At 44.7% G+C, this 19,122-nt stretch overlaps 1 protein-coding gene across 2 annotated transcripts in view; it reads right to left on the bottom strand.

Moving 5' to 3' along the window:
* FBRSL1 (fibrosin like 1) overlaps positions 1-19,122 on the bottom strand; it is a 496,130-nt gene that overhangs the window by 265,630 nt on the left and 211,378 nt on the right. For both annotated transcript variants that reach the window (XM_059485477.1, XM_059485478.1), the window contains exons 3-4: positions 14,098-14,199; positions 3,067-3,102 (exon numbers count right to left, since the gene is read on the bottom strand). In XM_059485477.1, coding sequence (XP_059341460.1) covers positions 3,067-3,102; positions 14,098-14,199 — 138 coding nt within the window. The remainder of the gene's footprint in view (positions 1-3,066; positions 3,103-14,097; positions 14,200-19,122) is intronic.

Raw genomic sequence — 19,122 nt, 5'->3', positions numbered from 1 at the left:
GAAACAGTGTTTTAAGAGGTTTTGTCTGTGGTATGTACAGGAGACTCTGAAACTATGTGCCAAGTCACTGTTACTGCTAGTTTTGAGGCTCAAATTAAATCTAGGTGCAATACTATCAAATCTAGGTACATCTGAAGTTCATCAGATGTAACTTCAATGAGACCAAAATTTCACAGCTATTTCAAGCATGCTCCTTATTTAGGCACCTAATGTTCCATGGGAAGCCTGAAGTCAAGGAAGTTACTGGAATATCCAACCCTCAAGAGTTAGTCATTTAGACACTTGCATTTATTTTTCTTCCTGCCTTTAGCTCCAGAGTACGCACTTCATGGATGAGGCATCTGCTGAAGTTTTTCACCAATGAGCCTGCTCTGACTGCCTGGACAGGCCTTGATGGCTCAGCTGCATGAGCCAAACCTTGGACTGAGATTTTTTTCATGCAAGATTCCTACTGTAGGTTTTAAGTTCTCTCTTGGCAAATGCTCATTTCCTTAAAATGTGCATTTTCTACAAATGTTTCTGAAATCAAACAGCAAGGACAGCTGACGCAAGTGAATGGAGCAGAGTGGAGATTCAGAACGAGGTAATTAAAATTGAGCACGCACAAAATAGTTTGTGGTATTTAAACAGCTGCCGATGGAAGCCAGTACAAGAACTTCACCAAGTAACGATACAGATCATCATTCCACAACACAGCTATCAGGAGGAACACCCAGCACAGCAGTGTCTCCAGCATTTCTCCTGCTGCCACTGCTTTCACCATGTCTGGGGAACAGCCCGTCCCATGTAAACAGGGGCAGAGCCAAAACAGTGACTTAAAGTTTCATAGACAGCTGCTTTCGTGAGAAAATGAGAACTGTTATAGATGTTATGGACAAGTCCTGCTGTGGGGCCAGTTGTCTGGATCTGGTGCTACCTGCAAGAATCAGCTTCCCATGGGAGTTTGGGCCAATGGAAGTGGCAGTCTCTGACTTTTGCTAAATCAAATTAGAGCAGCATCAGAGTCTTGGGGGAAGCAGTGAGCCTCAAGAGCTGGCACATGGTGGGGCAGAAGGCAGTTTAACAGGGAAAATGACAATCTATAAAGAATAGCAATGCCATTTCACACTACTTGTGATCTCTGGCATGCAGAAGGCTCTTACCTCCCTTGAGAAGTTATGGGTTGGCAAAATAAGAGAACCTTGTCCCCACACATGCACAGAGAAGGAGCTAGTAATTTTCTCAAAATCATTTCTCTAAGAAACAAAAGTAAATTTCTGAATAGCCAGCAATGGAAGAAAACAGTCCTATGATTTATTGGCCTTGAGACTCTGAGAAGAATTCTTTGGCCTTTTTCCATTACAATTTTGCAACCTATGTTATAGCCACTGGGAAATTGTTTAGCTCCCAAACCAGGCACTCAGTCATAAAATCTGTGAAGATGATTCATTATTATTTATGTGGTGCCATGGGCATGCATGGCATTTTACAGACAAATAGAAGATAAAGCATCTGCCTTTAGAAGCTTAGGTGAATCTGATTCTTCAAGTGTGTGGAAAGCAGCACTTAATGGGTCCTAGAGCAAACATTCCTCATCCCTCAATGAATTAAGCAATGATACTCGCCTGGGATACTGCAGGATACTCAGTAAACATATAACTACTGTCTAAAAATTTGTGACATTATTTCATTAAAACTGTGAGGGACTTTTCAAGTCATATGTTATTTTGTAATGGTTTTATGATGAAAATGTACTTAATCTTGTATTATGAATTTCTGATAATATGCATGATAGCATGGGACAGTGTTGCTATGAAATTGGACCATAAATTCTGCACTGCCTGGCAATTTTTTCTCTTTGTGCACTGGGTAGAAGCTCAGCAAGCTCCATCACCCTAAACTTACAACATAAATTATTTAAAGTAAATAATTCTGGTGATTAGAGTCAAAAGAAATGTGTTCCAGGCCTCCACATCAACTCCCTGAAGTACATAAAATCCACCCTTGTTCTGGTTCTAAAGAGAATGAGCAGCTTTAGCTCTTGGTATGAAACAGTTTGGGACCACTCACCTAGAAGGCAAAACTTTATCATGGCAGAGGTTGTGAAAAAAGCAATTACTGTCAATCAGTGCAGGCAGGAGTTGTTTGCTGGACTGAGGAATCCATGTTCAGATTTGCATATACCTCCATCTAGAACCTTTGCACTCCACATGACTTACTGTCTGAACAAGCAGGGTATCATATCTCCCCACCATACATTTGTTTTGAGAGTCAGATATAATGTGATTCCAGGAATTTTCATGTTGACTTTGCTAAGCCTCTCACACCCTCTCCTATTTCTGTATTACTCAGTCATGTCTGTGCCTGCCTTTTGGGACAGCTGAGCAGAAAATGTATCCAAAACAAACAAATTAATCCACCTCTACATGAAGAAATGTCATTATTGCACACACAAATAAGGTACATATGAACAGAAAAGGACAATTAAACATGTCTGGTACATTGCACACATGGGCAGACGTGTCCTGACCCTGTAACACCACCCTCAAACATTGTGGCACTCCTGTGAAGGAACCATCAGCAACACCCTCCCCTGAAAACAAGCGAGCTTGTTTTGTAACTCAGAGGCTTGTAAATAAGATAATATTGACATTCATGTTGTTTACAATGGTGAGGGCTGCAATTCTTTGTAAAATGGGAGTAATTGTGTATTTGATTCTTGTATTAATACACAAATGAAAATGTGTATGGGGGAGGGAGGAGAGGAGGGAAGCATCTCCTGCTGGTGTTGAAAACTCTCTCCACTCAGGTCTTGTAATTCTCCAGAGGTGACTATCTAGCTGAAATACACCATCAACTGACCAAAAAATCCCCTCCCTATAAGTACAATATTAACTTAAGAAGCCCCCAGGCTCTTAATGCACTCCCACATGTCAGGGCTGTCCCCTGCAAGGTGCATGACAGCCCTGCGCTCTCACCCTGTTTCTGTTCTGCATTTCTTCCATGCCAGTGGCTGTGCAATAGGGAGTGTAAACCTCTGCAATCAACATCAACAGAAGTGAAAGAATTAGCTGTAAAATGACTTACGGAGTAGCCTCTTCCTGAAAGCGATTGAGCAGAACTCTGTGGGAGGAAACAATATGCCACAGTAAGTAATGCAAGAGATTCTGTGTAATGTAAGATAAGAATCATTTTGCTATTCCCTCCCCCAGCCCAGTATTCCTTAGGGGAAAACTCCACAACCTCAAATGAACTCCTGCTACTCTGTGTGCTGCCACAGGGGTAACAGGCAGAGAGCACATCCAGGTGAGGGCTCTGGGGCTATTTCAGGCCGGGTTTCATAAGCCAGAGCAGGGCCTCAACAGCTCCTCCTGACCAAGGTAAAGCTCTCAGCGTGGGACAAGTCTTCAGAGCAGCAGGACACACACTTTGAGCCATCCCTCTCTTCAGGACATGACAGCACCTTCCTAGGAACAGCACACACACGTGAGGATGCTCTCCAGAACCAGGCTGGCACATTTTGCCTCATCGACTCCAACTCTCAATCGTGTAACCAAATATCCCACTTTCCATTCCCCTCCATGAATCTGTGAGCCTCCAGCCTTCAGTGCTGCAGCATTACCATATGACAACTCTATCTGAAATAACAATAGCAGCAAAGCACTAATTTATCATCTCTCAGAGCTTTAATAAGCACTCTGTCCCTTTTGAATAAGTTAAATTACATTGTTTACTCCTGCTCTTCATTTCAGCTCCTCCTGCTCCTTTCTCTACCACATCCTTACCTCTTTCACATGCTGCCAAATCATTTGGTTCTTTTCCTTCTCGTTACACCAGCTCCAGTCACTTGGATCCCTTTCCTCTCTCTACAACCAAAGACTGTCGAGCTGCTGGGTTTTTGCTGGCAGTGGCTTTCTCCAAGCAGCTAAATGAATTCCACCTCTAGCTCCAGCTGCTGCTATATGCCTTCTTTTCGGAAATTAAAAAGGAGCCAGGAACACACGACACCGCATAACCCAGCAAGTACTCTGCAGGCCAATTTCCAAGTGTGATTTATAATCATGATGCCCTCACTACATGATTTTATTAAACAAGATCCAGGGAGTCTTAGCAGTCCTGTTTCTAAGACTGATGTTCTAGTGGGTACCAAAAATACCGAATTGTTACAGGCTGATGGTGAGGATTATTTTGTCTTTTTGCAGCAGTGCCAGAAGTTATCACGTTACTAAATCAGCACAGCACAATACCCCAAAGAGATTGATGCAAACTGATTGCAAATACTTGTAATTTTTCACCAGCAAGATAACAGTCCCTTTGTACTAGCAGTTTGAAAGCCTTTTGATCAGAGGATACCTAGATATACCCAGGAAACCTTTTCCAGACTCCTGCTCTCAGTGGAACACACAATTGTCTCGTTGCTCTGCCCATGCCAGCTCCGTGCCACTGTCTGTGCCTCTGACACCAGACAGGCAACTCTCCAGCCAAGTGCCCGTGGAGAAAAGCTCCCAAAGCCAAGAAGAGACAAGAGCAAAGTCCTACAGTTATGGGGGTGTGGGAGGAGGGCTCCCTGTTAACCCTCTCAGTGCCACACAGAAGGAAAGATGTGACCCAGCTCTTACACACAGGTCTGCAGCCAAGGAGTGACTGGGTGCCAGTCCCCAGCCCTGGCATGCTACACCTGCACCTCTGTGCTGCTGGAAAGGGACAGCTCCCACAGGGGAGCCTGAGGCACCAACAACACTGATAACAGCATCTGAATTCCCACCCTCTGCATATTGCACACAGATTTGGCCACCGCCTTAAAACATTACAAAAAAGTAGGGATTTATTTATAAACCGCCTAAATATAAACTGCCCAGAAATAATGCTACAGACCAGTGAAATGAAGGGCAGTGGCATTTACCTCTATTTTTGAGAAACTATGATAAACTTATTCCTCTCTCTACGTACTCTATACCCCAAAGTACTCACGGAATTCAGCCTTGTATAGAAAAAGGTTAATAACAATATCCTGCTATCTACATAAGTATGCCAAACAGCTGAACACAATTATGTGTTCCAACACTTTGGAGAGCTTGACCAGGCAGTTCACCTAAAGTAAACACAGAAATGATGTGGAGGCAAATTACCTGCTTGGAAAGGCGGGAGGAGGAAAGGAAAAAGGGTGGAAGTTCTCACTCCAGCCCTCCATCAACTGAGATTTAACCAAGAATGACAAGGTCTAACAAATTGGAAATAATAACCAAAAACAGAAACAAGAGGTTTCATTAGCAGCTTCCCTCTAGGGAAACAGCCTCAGAGCATTTTCACTCTCACAGTTATTTTCCATCTTTGAGCTTTGTGCAAATGCAAAATGTTTTCCTGGGATGGAGCAGACTCTTGAACAACAAACTCAAGCACACTAACAACAGACCTGCTTTTCTTAAGACAACTTTCAGGCATCCTAAGCTGTCCAAGAACCCCAGGAATCTGCAGAACATTGATTTAAAACCACTGAGTAGAAAACAATAAAACCAGTTGTTGGGTAAAGTGTTACATCAGAAATAATGAAAACTGAATGGCAATTGATTCTGGTATTTTTCACATCCAAGAGCCTCTTCTCTCTGAAAAGTTTTAACATCAAATTTCCTGAAAAATCAGTGGTGAAAAAGGGTGGGGTTTTCCCCCTCCCTCAGAATTTTTCTTGCATATATAAAATTCGTAAGTGGTGAATACTTTGGAGTCAACTCGTAAAATGTTTTCCAACAATTAGGTTTATGCATCACCATGCCCCACGCTCTCCAGGGCTGTTTGCATGCATTTTTCTGCACATCTAACAAACCACTATTGCTTTTTTGGTTAGCTTGGAACACTGCAGCTCTTTAGGCAGATCCATACCAATTGTCACACGTAGCAATTCTGAAAAAACCCAGCTAATATCAGCTACAAGTGCCAGAGCAGAAAGGTTTGCATGCAACTGTGATGGATGTTCCTAAAGGAAAAAATCTTTGGGGGTTAACACAAACATGGCTCAGTCCGTATGTCTCTATATCAAGATCAAATAATGAGAAAAGTAATCAATTGTGGCTGCAAATATAAGAAATCTTAGTGGAAGTTTAACTTGGCATGTACCCAACGCTGAAGAAACCTCCTTTCACAGAGAATGAGTGCTTGTCTGGCAGGAGTAATTACTGGGGCAAGCCTTCAGCTGGAACAACTCACCCAGGCTCTTACCTACAAGGACAGGAGCACTTACATGGAGGGCTGTCACACAACTCTCACTCTCCAAAGAGGCTCTCTGCTGGCTTGGCCAATTTTCTCCTTGTCAGAAGGGCCTCAAGCAGCAGGGGATGATGGTGCCTGTGGTACCCAGCAGTCACATCCCCTTGGTGCTGCTCCCGCCAGCACAGCACCTGCCTGGGAGCTTTGGGAGCTCACCTGAGGCTGAAACCCAAACCAGCTGCAATGCAGGCACCCAAAAAGGCTCAATTCCAGCCCTCAAACACTGCCTGGAGAAACCATGGTGCCCATGGTACCCAGCCAGCCAGATCCCTGTTGGTGCTGCTCCCACCAGCACAGCACCTGCCTGGGAGCTCTGGTAGCTCACCTGAGGCTGAAACCCAAACCAGCTGCAATGCAGACACCCAAAAAGGCTCAGCTCTGGCCCTCAAACACTGCCTGGAGGAACCATGGTGCCTGTGGTACTCAGCAGTCACATCCCCTTGGTGCTGCTCCCACCAGCACAGCACCTGCCTGGGAGCTCACCTGAGACTGAAACCCACACCAGCACCCAAGAATGCTCAGCTCTGGCCCTCAAACACTGCCTGGAGAAACCACAGCAGGCAGGAAAGGGCTGACAAACACAGCTCACAGCCAGGACTGTGACCCCACCCAGGCAGACAGTGAATCCCAGAGCTCTGCTCCAGCTGCACAGCAACCCTGAGCAGAGCCTCAGGGAGGGCAGCAGCCTCTCTGCCTGCTGAGCACCAGCTCCTGCCTCTTCCAGGGCTGTCTGGAATACCCAGCCTTCCTAGGGGAGACTGTTGTTAGTTAGGGGCAAAATGAGTATGGTCTGTGCATTTAATGATGCAGAAGTGGAGCTGTACTGCTAGGTGGCATTTGTGCATAAAGATAAATGGCTTATAATATTTTGCAGATGATGCGCTCTTTTACAACTAAAGATTTTTGGTTCCTTTTAAGCCCAAGGTTAAAAACAAAACCAGACAGCACAGACAAGACATTTCAGTTATGTCACAGAGTGAATTATTTCTACCCTGGGATAGCTCTCGTGTTAATTACACTGGATATAAAAAAAATACACCTTTCTGGAAGCAAAGGCAAAATCTTACTGCATAAAGATTCTACTACCCCCCCACTGATGTCCTTGAGAGCTTGAGTTACACTGCTATCTGCAGCTGTATTTAAAAGATTTCTTTCTTTCTTTGTGATAAAAATGGCAACTACAATTTAGAAAAGAAAATAATGAGAAAATCTCACCAATAACCTGCAGCAGGTTTTCCAAGATTGTCTATTAAATTGACAGAAAAAGTTATTTCCCTTATATAAATAAAAGCATGGCCTTCCACTGCTCTCATGATGCAAAAGAAATTAAGACACCCTCTGTTCAGTTTCTTAAAGCTATTGGGTTACTTATTGAACTCTAAAGACAGCGGGAAGGGCTTTAAAATCCAGTAATAATCAAGGTAAAAGGGCACCTCAAGCCAATTCCCCACTCTCAATGGGTCAGGCAGGTTTCAAGTTGGATCTTTTGTGTCCTTGATATAAAACCTAACTACAAGGGGATTAGTTAAAAGCAGGTGATGGCAGCACGACCACAAAACTAAGTCATCTGTAGTGCTTCCTTCCATCCTCTTTGGCTAAAGGACACAAATTAACATATTCCAGAAATGTCAAGAGTTCATTCCTGCTTTTATGACACGTGCCATTTCATTGGCTGAAGCCAGGAGTGTATCAAGTACCTCCAAATCAGCAGCTGAAATGGTGTTTTCAGCCAATAGCTATTCCCATGTGCCACAGGACAGTCCCCAAAACAGCCTCCAACCACTACTGTTAATGCCATCCTTGTGTTAATGTGGAAACTGAGGCAGGGAAAGACTCAAATGTGCCCAGTTGCACCTGAGGAGGGAACTGAGGGAGAATTCCCAGCTCCTACTTAGTTCCAAATCACAGGCCCAAGCTTATCATATGGCCCAGTGCTGCAAAAGCCTGATTTGCTTGGTTAGCACTCAGCAGAGGTAATCAACAGTATGTACAGAGAGATCTGATTTTGAATTCTGCTTTATAGCATTTCAGGATGACACTCACCTCAGCTGCACCCAATGCCACAGTCAGGGCAGAGGCACCAGGAATTGGATGTGTTTACCCTCCCTTGGTGCTTTATAGAGCATTCAACAACAGAATATGGGTTTAGCTTAGAATACTGGAGAAATCTCATATTTCCTTCCCAAACAAATCCCTTATAAAACTCAAATATCTTGGAATGAGAGGGGTAAGAGGAGAGGAGGGCAAAAAGAGCCAAGGGCAGGAGATATGCCAGACCTTAACACAGAGACCCTTAATGCAATTAACTTCCACAGCCACACTCCTGCCTGCTGATACAACGAGTTCAATTGCCATGGCAAAGGTCACCAGTGCATCTGATGTTCGCTGAGATTGGAACCTGGACCTGACAAGATAACCACAACACGTGATGAACAATCTGCATGCCCTGCAATGCCTGAATGTGCTCCTTCTTGAATTCACTGACTTTATTCTGTTGGATAAACAGCGAGTGTTATGCTTAGAAACACTGCAAAACCAGTCTGGTAGGATATCAAACGACACAAGGTCTGAACATCTGTAACTGGCTTGATAAGCTACAGAACAGCTTCCTCACAAGACACTTTTATCCCTACAGCTGATGGCTGCAGACAGCAGAAGGAAAGATGCTCATTGACCAGGAATGAACAAACTGAGTGCAGTTAGCCAGAAACAACAGGAAAAGACCTCACAGAAATGCACAGAACCTACAGGAGTGCTGCTCCCATTCAAACCATCACTTCTGCCAGCTTCACAAAACTCCTCCAGACTTTCTTTCTTCCCAAGTATCCCTCACTGAAACTTCGTGCTAATCATTAGAACTTAAATTTCTGCTGACCATTTCCACTCAAGCATTTGGGGGTTTTGGGACATAGAGAAAAGCAGACAGCATGCTGAAGGGATGGGCATTTTTACCTCCAGAAGAATGGGATTTGCATTATATATTTCATGATATATCCATGTATATTCAAACCAGCTTCCCAAGAGTCATGGTTTGTGGTAGGGGTGGTAAAACTATCCTGTTGCTAAGTCTTTTTAACTAGAACAGTCTTACTTCACTCTTCAAACTGCAGATTAGATCTCAGTGTGTCACACATGGGGAACAATGGACAGCACATGCCACAAAGAGTTTGCAGCCCACACATTATCACCCCAGGCCTTCCAAAAACTCCTTCAGTGAGCTCTGTGACACCCCTGACCACGGCTCTGAGGTCCCATTGCCACCCTGACAGAGCCAAGAGCAGGCATCCCACATGCACCAAAGTTTACAGTGTGGATAAATGTGGAGCTGTGGTGTGACTGTGGTCTGATTCTCACTTCAGAGGCTCGTCTGATCGTGCTTCTGGCAAGGTACTTCAGCCTGAGGCACACAGGAGGGACCTCCAGCTTTGTACCTTGCTGCTGCTCTAATCCCCGTGCCCCAGGAGGGGAAACGTGGGACGGGGAGTAGGAGGGAAGGGGGAGGCAGTGCCTGTGATGGCACACAAAGAAAAGCAGATCACAGTCAACTGCCTGAATTAGAAATCACACAAGTTATTTTGTATTCATCTACCAGAGAGAGAATTTTATATCTAGCCTATACAATATGCTAAACACTTATCAAAGAACATTTAGAGAGAGGAAAATCTTTGCATTTCCTAAAAGGCTGCTTTTCGTTTATTACGTTTAAAGAAAAACAAACAAACATATGAGGATAGGATGATGAAAAATTAGAAAAGATAGCCTGGGGGATGAGAGGAAAAGGCTCTCAACAACTTAGTAGCAGTGCTTGCTGGTTTTATGCACAGCTGAAGCCAATCCCTTGAAAAGGAGAGTTTTGACTCTTAAGTGGCCAGCACCTCTCGCAACATATTTCCTAATCAGCGAGTATTTATGGTCGATATTTTATATTTCCAATTTCCCCCTAAGGGCTCCTGAGAAAGCAGCACACCTGCCAACCTTTTCAGCTGGGCCAATAATTGCCAATTTGCTCTTTGCCTTAGTATATCACTCAATTTAGCCCTGGCTGTGCCCTGCATACATCCTCATTCATCTCTGTGCCCCCATGACAATTAGAGTGTTAGCTTCAGCTAACTAGGGCAACTATTCTACTAGGGTTGGAAGACAATTATTAGTCTATTTTCCCATCTTGTGGCAACAAAATTGAGAATCCATGACAATTACATTCAGCAATTCTGCACTCTGCCGCCTGTTCCCCCTCCTTGCCCCCACCTTCCGAATATTTCAAATTATCACAGCTCTACTACCACATTCAAATTTTCCATGTTCACAGGGAGTGAGGCTTCTATTTAAATGATAATGAGGGACGATCCATTCAATTTAGTGAGGGAGAAAATCCATTAAAAAGCAGGCAGTTCTTAAGCTGATGGGTCAAGAAAAAGATAAAAACCCTTTTTTCAAGCCATTATACAAGGCTCTGTGTGGATTTTTGGACTGTTCAGGACATCAGAAAAGATTAGGACAATTATGGAACATGGGGAAAACCAAAACAAAATGCCCAAGCTTTCCACTTTTACTTGGGTCAACACAACAAAATAGCAATATGGCTTATCTGGCTCTTAATTCTCTGGCAACTTCCAATTACCTCACACTGAAAGGCAGCAGAGGAAAATCCCATTTTGGAGAAAAGCTGTTGACTCTGTTTTGGTTGTAGAAGACCTGAGAGTACATGTGTAACAAGGATGTTGGCTCTGTAGTAGTTTTTAAGGGAATTTTACATCAACACTGGGAACATAAGCAAGTGGCAGATTCCAGCTCCTCTCTGCACCACAAAACCTGGGCTAAAACTTCACTGTTTTTCTGCTCTGAAGTTTCATCATCCCAAAGAAGAGCCCAGCCTCAACAAATCAAACCTCTGCAGCCAGAGATGATTTCACTAAATCATAATAAGCATTTTTTTCCCTCAATGACCCATAATAAATGGCACTCGGTGTAATGTCTGGAAAGACTTACTACACAAGCCAGACAATTACTGTCTCACCATGAAATTGTATCATTCTCTCCCCACAGAATTTTCACTTATGGCAAGGAAGGAGCAAAATGCTCTGGGTTTCATAGTAGATGTACCAATTGCTGTTTGTATGTGTGTGTGTGTGCGCACAATATAATCAATCATTTGCCTCAGTTTTCTTTAGAGTGCAATTATTTCACCACAGACCAGGCCACCTCTTGACTTCACGGTCCATTAGAGACTAATGACATGCATTAATGTAAATAAAGAACAACTTGCTGCCATCCCACTGAACAAGTCACCTCAAGGAACAAATGGCACAGAGGGGCTGAGCTGCTCAGAACAGCACCTCTGAAACGGGGACCAGTGAAGCTGGAGGGAGGATCTAGTGCTCCTGAGATGGCACCACTACAGCTGACACTGTGATAGGCACATTCCCCAACACACCTGCTGGGTGCTGCCCTGTCACCTCCTGCCTCATTCACTGCATTGTTCACCCCGTTAGTGGGGAAAGGCAGCACAGAGAGCAGCCCTGAAGGCCAAACTCACCAAGGAACAGCGCAGGTGCCTCCTGCTGCAGAGCATCCATCTGCAGGGACACTGCTGGGTGCTGCAGCCTCTGTAACCACCACCCTTGAGGAAACACCATCCCTGCCTTCCCTGGACATCCTGACTGCCCTGTGCTCCTGATCCTGAGGACATGCAAGGAGTTGTGCCCACTCCAGTGCTTAAACTGTGTGCTGGGACACACAGCTCCAGAGCCAGCAGGGACCAAGCATGCTGGACAGAAAATCCTGCAGGAATCAACACTCAGTAGAATCTTGTTGTCTCCTCTCCCTTTCCCTGCTCCCTCTCTACAGTGAGAGAACCAGTCTGCCTCCTCATCCCCTTGCACAGAAATGGGGAAAACCATCTGATTGTACCTCTGGGACTTCCTAAGACTTTGAGACAGTCGCTAAATAGGCTGAGGAACATGTACCAGTACGTGAGGCAGTGTTATATGTAATTAAAGCTAAATTGCACTCATCAAATAACGAACGAAGAGCATTCTGTGATTCCTGAACCTTACTTTTCAAACTGTTTAATTACTAATTTGAAAAATTCTCATTTGCCATGGGTCGCCAGGTCACGAGAGCAGCTTCAGCAAAGCTCTGAAGTGTGCCCCGGCCTCCAGGCACTGCCCAAACGTCTCCTCTGACTAAAAAAGAACAGAGTGCCTGTTTCCCACTGAATTTCACTGGCTGCTGAACAGGCTTTGAAGATTTTGCAGGAATTAGGCACTCGGAGTCAATTCCTACAGGCTCAGTCTGCAACTTTGGGGGCAAAGGGAAAGGAGGAGAAATACTGGAAGTTCATCGGCTTAACAAGAAAAGTCTCCAAGACCACTTAACGCTTTGACCTAAGCTAATGGCTAAGCTGGAATATGTTATTCCTTCCTGCAGCCCCACTCTACAGCTACAGTGCAGCTCCCAGGCTCTCCTGCTCACACACCCATCAGGAGTGCTGCGGGGAGGGGAACAGAGAATCCCATCGATGCGGATACAGGATATTTTACATACACACAAAATCACCCCCATTTCTGACTAAAACACTGCCCAAATGTCCCACAGCAAGGGGGTTTGTCCCAGCCCCCCCGGCTGCCTGGCCCCAGGGCGTGGGCTGGCAGTGCTGGAAGCAGATCACAGGACATGTTATTTTTCTCTTCCTCCCACTGCGTCGGCTGTTTACAGCGCCCCATTCACACTCCAAACATGTAGAGAGAATTTTCCCCCGTCACATTTCCCTGTCAGAGCTGTCAAGCTGAATCCCGCTTTAATCTGCCAAAAGCACTTTTCTGCTGACATTTTTAATAAATACTTTCAGCTTTTAAACACATTTGTGGGAGCCATTTTTTTCCCCTTTTCCTCCTGTAGAACGGGCTCTGAAAGCCTTAATAGCAAATACATTACACTTATCAAAGGCTTTCCCCCCCTCTTCCTTTTGCATCCTGAAGCGGAGGTAGTGTTTTCAATTTTAAAGCTAAATTAACTGTCCAATTGAATTTAGCTGGTGTGAGCCGTTTTCTGTGACAGGTTTTAGTTATGAAGCATATTTTACATTAATAGAACTCAACATGAAAACCACTCGCTCTGGGATTTCTGTGGCTTGCCATTGAAATGGCAAATTTAATATTTCAGACATGCTCGTGCCAGTGTTTGATTATTGTTCTTCATTTAAATCTCTCCTAACGGGAAAGGTCCTAATTAGTAAAAAATCATGTTTTAATGAAGGCGAAATGCTAATTGCTAACACAAAAAGCCTTCGTATAAAATTATCCCAGCACTGCCATTGATTTCTTGGTGACTCAAAAGCCCATTTGTGTGTTTACACACTAAGGCACCATTTGCTTTTGTTTTATCATAACATTTCACTCAATGTACCATCGAATTTCCTGAGAGAAAGACAGCTTTCCCCCAAAACCCTCTCATATCTTGGCGGCAGGAAGCATAAAATTAGATGAACTAACTTTGCACCCAAACTATGTGATTACGTGCAGCAGTTAAACCCAAGGATGCTGTAAAAAGCTTTTTAACACAACTTCTTTGAAAAAAAACCAAAACAAACCATCAAGCCATTTTTCCCCAAGGAATAACAATTCCATTTTGCTTTCCCATCTCTGATCTTTCGCTTATCATATTATTTGCACCATGATTATAGTGTTTGCAAGGCAGCTCAACCACTTATGCCGTAACACTCAATCATGACATAAAAAAAAGTTATTACACAGTGACCTCTGGATGCCAACATTTGTTCAGCAAGATTTATGAAAAGCCATGTCAGCAGCGGGAATTGCTGCAGTGAAGCGATGCTTTCTCCTGAACGGTACTTACATCACTGAGACGGTCCCTTGAGCTGCTCCGCTGAGAGCTTGTGGCCTCCCTGATGCTGTCTTCCTCGCTATTTCTGCCACTTCTGCTTGTAGGGACCTTCATCTAGAGGGAGAAGAAGGAGGGGGAAAAAGGAGATTTTCAAGCACTGCTCTGCCACCTGTTCCCGAGGTTGCTGACGGCAGTTCAGTCAATGTTTCACTCCTGCGCCCACCGTGGCAGGGGTGGAATGCAGGGGGCTCCTCTGCAGTTGGGCTTGGCCCTCTGTGTCCACACTCCCTGTCACCAGCGTGGCAGGGAAGGTGCTTTTGGCACTCCTGGGAGCAGGTGAGGTTGTGCCTGACACGAGGGGGGAGCAGACAGACAGACAGACACACAGACAGACAGAGCCCCTTCACTCTGCTCCCAGCACTCCTCAGCTGGGGCTGCCTGACCCACCCAGGCCATCCTTCCCAGGGACCACCCCAGGGACTGCACTGAGAGACCATGATGGCCACACTTGCTGAAACAGCTTGCTTGAGATGATGCACAGAATTTGGAGCACATCAGGATTAACTCTCACAGCTGGTGCTTTCACTGCTGCATCATCCCACTCCCTTCACCTGAAGTTGTGCTTGTGTTTGGACAGAAGTGAGAGAGCCAACGTTTGAAATCACAGCAACCTTCCTCTTACATCTGCTGAGAGTGTTACAGGGGGAGGAGAAGGGTAGGATAGATGTCATTCACAGCTTCATTCCTGGGCTCATTTACTAACAAATTATTCTGCTAATTCCCTCGTGAAATACTGGGTGGAAAGAAGTGTTTAATTTATTAATAGGTTCTATTCATATCAGTTTGGTTCCATTTAAATTACACTATTTAAAATGTCGGCTTGTACAAATTGGTATTTTTAATGGCAATAAAATCCCTTTGTTTCTTGCTGTCCTGTTCCGTGGTGGTGCTGGCAGCCAGCAGGGCTTGCCTTTGGTGCTGGTGCAGCCCTTGCAGCCCTGCCCCTGTGGCACTGGGCACACTGGACAGGCTGTCACCATGTGGGCACAGCAATCTGAGTGCTGGGAGCACTGATCACTGCACTCCATGGATGCCTGACAGTGCTGCCAGCTAAGTCTGTCAATATTTTAATGAAATGTTCTACTGTGTGGAGAATGAGCTCCAGTTCTCATCCAGAGTGCACAGCCCTGTATGGGCATGGGTAGCAGAAGTAAAAGGAAAAATAAAAAGCAAATATCATGCTTAGTAGATTTCTGATTAATGTCCTTGCTCTGCATGCCTTTCTGCCCCCTTACACCTCACCAATACAGTTTCTTCAGCAGGATAAGACTTTTAGACACATCTAAGTGATAGAAATAAAAATTTTTTCATGGCCCCCTCATCATACAATCACCATTCTCAGTGCAGTGCCCTGTCTCACTCCTTGTCCATCATCTCTCAAATATGCTGCCCACCTGAAAACTTTTATCAAGACAAATATTTCATCTTTGCTCCTATGTCAAAATGTTCAAAAGCACAGCACAGCAATGAGAGGTAATGCCTGCTGGGATCTGCTAGAATTATTCCCAACAACAGGGAGCTTGCATTTGCAACTACTCACACCATGTATCAGGGCAAGAAATAATCCACTTGAAGTTCATGATGTTCAATCCATATTGTCTGTTCCCTTAATAACTAGGTCAACAACACCAAAAAATCTAACTATACTACATCAATATTGGCCATAAGCCATCAAATTTTAAATTCCACATATAATTAAGTAAATTTGGTGAGGTTTTTTTTCCTAAATACATTAAATGATTGTCATTCACTTATTTTATTCTTTTTGAGGTCTTTATTAAGCAATTACTACTTCAGCTATGCCATTATCTTGCCTAGGATTGATGCCAAGCCAATAAGACAAATGGTAATACCCCATTAATTACAGTCTTTCATAACACTGGCACTCCAGCTTTCTTCTGTCATCTGGGTCTTTCTACACTTACTCAAAACCCAACTTCACTGGTTTAGAGTCATCAGCCAGCTCTTCTGAAACTCCTGGATGCAAAGTATCTGACCTGCCAATATCAATCCTTCCAGACACAGCAGGTGCTTTGTTTCACCATGAAATAGGAACCACTTAACTATCACAGGGCAGAATTACTATTTCCCTAATACAGTACAGAAATGCCCATTGAATTCTGCAGCTTTCTTATTTCTGATCCACAACCTTCTCCCTCCCACCAAGGAACACATCAAAGCCTGTCAAAATCATTACACTTCTGACCTAAACAACTCCTAGACAGCTGCAAATTAAAGGAAAAATAAATTATGCCATTCCAAATCCTTTCACCTTCCCAAGTGCAAATGGTTGCTAGAATTAATTCAAAAGGACTAAACTGCCAGCTGTTTAAAGTTAGCACAGACTCACCCAACCTGTTACCAGACTGGATCCTTTTGCTGCTTTTCTTGAGTTACACTCAGCTCCAAACACCACCTGTTTCTTTTCTCCAAATTTCATTAAAGGAAAACTACACCTACACACACAGTAACAAATTGAGACAATTTGACCTGACAAGGTCTTGCACAGGCAAGCAAATTAGAAGCATCACTGCTGCCATTAACCTTTCCAAGTAAATATCAATTATTAAACTTGCTGCACTACCTCTGTCCCCAGTTTGCTGCTGTGAATTAAGAGGGTCATCAGCCTTTTTGACAGATCTTGTTCATTTACACCTGCTGCCTGCCAGCAGGGGAGCCCGCACACCCGCAGCCCCAGCGCTCAGCCAAGCTGCCTTAATTCATCAGTAATTACCCTAATGAGCCACATGCAGGACCCAAGGAGGAGGACAAGTTGTTCTGCTAAATGGATGCATTGGTTTCAGGGGCACTCTCAGCAGACCTGGGTATTAGCAAACTGGCCAAAAGCTCCTTTCCCAAAGTTGCCACTGGCTCAGCTGCTTGATTTCTAGTGATTTTCTCTGGGTGTTTTTGCTTGAGTTCCAGAAATTCCTCCTGACCACGCTCCCTGATCGAGTTTTACTATAAAAACTAGTATTCCTCTCCCTTGGAAAAAGTCATTACTGTTCCAGAGGCAAAGTGGGCTCCTGGCCCTGCTCCCAGCCTGGGGACGTCATGTCCAGCTCAGCACAGACCCAACCAGCCAACTCCCCAAATCCACAGGCAAAATACTGTATGGTCCTCTCATACAACACATTGCCAGGGACTTCCAGAGGCATCAATGCAACACCAGCCATATGGATTAAACATCTCAGGGGGATGAGCCAAATATCCCACCTAAAACTTGAGCAGCCCATATTGATTGTCCAGGGTATTTACACACAGTGGCAGCATCCTTCAGCAACCACAATTACACATGCAATTCAACATTACAGGCTGTTCCCACCCAAAATCCAATCCTTTTGAGACATACATTGTGTGCCCCTGTCCCTCTAAATTACCCAGACTATACTCAGGTACTTGGGCAAAAACAATCCTGTGGATGGGTTTGCCCTGTTTGAGGCAAGACTAACCCAAACTGGAACTGGAGAGTTCCAGACAGCGTAACAGAGCCAAATCAGAGACTGGGGAACAGCAGGAGGAAGTGTGTGGGCCAAACCTGAGTGTGTTTGAGAAGCAAAACATCTCAAAATAACCCTGATGCCCAAAGCTCTGCAGAGTGGGGCTTGAAAAGGTGCTCCTCAGCCTCATTTCCTAAGGGCTGGAGGTGGGAGGGAATCTTGTCTTAGACAAAGGCTGACTACTGTGTCACTTCAGGAGAGCAAAGCTGGAAGAAAATAAAAAGGCACATGGGGACAACTGAAGCTGTTTGTTAATTTATCTCTTCCAAACCCTAAGACAGCAAGACATTAATGTCCACGCATAGGAACTGAAACACTGAATAGGTGCTGAAGTTTTACTCCAGCACAGCCTGTTTCATCGTTGAGGGGAATTCTCCAAAAGCATTAATTAAACTCAAAGCTGCTTAAAAACCAGACCAATGCAGTCTCCTGCCAGATAAATAACACTCCAGACCCACCACACACCGCAGAGCAGAGCTGGTGGCAGGCAATCCTGGCTCTCTGCAGTCAGCTTGCACCAGGAAGGACAGATCTCTCTTTGGGAACGTGCAAAAGTCCATTGCCAGCTCGGTGGGAGCAGGCCAGGGCTGCAGGCAGGGCAGGTACAGAGGGTTTGTAAGGCCATGATCAATTTGCATCCTGCAGGTGCTCACGGACAGTCCCAAGCCATGCTCGGAGCCAAGAATTATGAACCTTGCGCTGTTGGACATCATGTAGCATGATTAAATATCATAACTCATCCTGGTAATAACTCCAGCTCTGCTGTCCTGGAAGGCTGCTGCCTTTCCATCTCTCCCATCCAACTTCCCCCTCCCTAATTTTTCCTGTGGGGTGGGGGTGGAGGAATATATGAATGGGCAGAATGGGCCTTGCTTCCCTAAAAGGGCTTTTCCATTACCACTATGTTGGCTCTCAGCCCCTGCTTTTTAATCATAATAGATCAGCCTGCTCTCCATTTACTTAAGCTTTTCGGATGTCAGAGGGAAGCACGTTTTTATTTGGCACACCTATTTTCGCATCGTGGGCACGCTGCCCCCGCTCATTATTAATAAATACACTTCGATTTATCACAAGCTCCATTTGAGTGCCACGGGGAGCCTGGGGCAAAAGGAGACAAATTCTTTTCTTAAGTTGTTCTGAAAGGTGCTGGGCTTGCCGACCCTCACCCCCATTAACCCAGCACAACTCGTGGGCTCCTACTGGGAGCTCCACAGCCTGTGCAGCGGCAGCCTCGGACTGATCTTGTGCCATCTCAATATATTTGTTCATTATCTTGCGCACACACAGAAGCATTTGGAAATGTACTCGGGGCACAGGCCAAATTGAATCATCTGCCTTCATTTTCCACACGATCTGAAGCTACAGCTGCTACAACAGGCTGTGGGATTTTTATTTTCCTTCCTTAACAGTTTTTTTTCCCCCCCTCGCTCTTAAAGTCACAGCGGTCTCGTTTTAAACCCCTCGCTGTTGCTTGGGT

Source organism: Ammospiza nelsoni, chromosome 18 (assembly GCF_027579445.1).
Source record: "Ammospiza nelsoni isolate bAmmNel1 chromosome 18, bAmmNel1.pri, whole genome shotgun sequence".
Lineage (NCBI taxonomy): Eukaryota > Metazoa > Chordata > Aves > Passeriformes > Passerellidae > Ammospiza > Ammospiza nelsoni.
The sequence above is the reverse complement of the archived record's forward strand: the minus strand, read 5'-3'. Positions and strand labels throughout refer to the sequence as shown.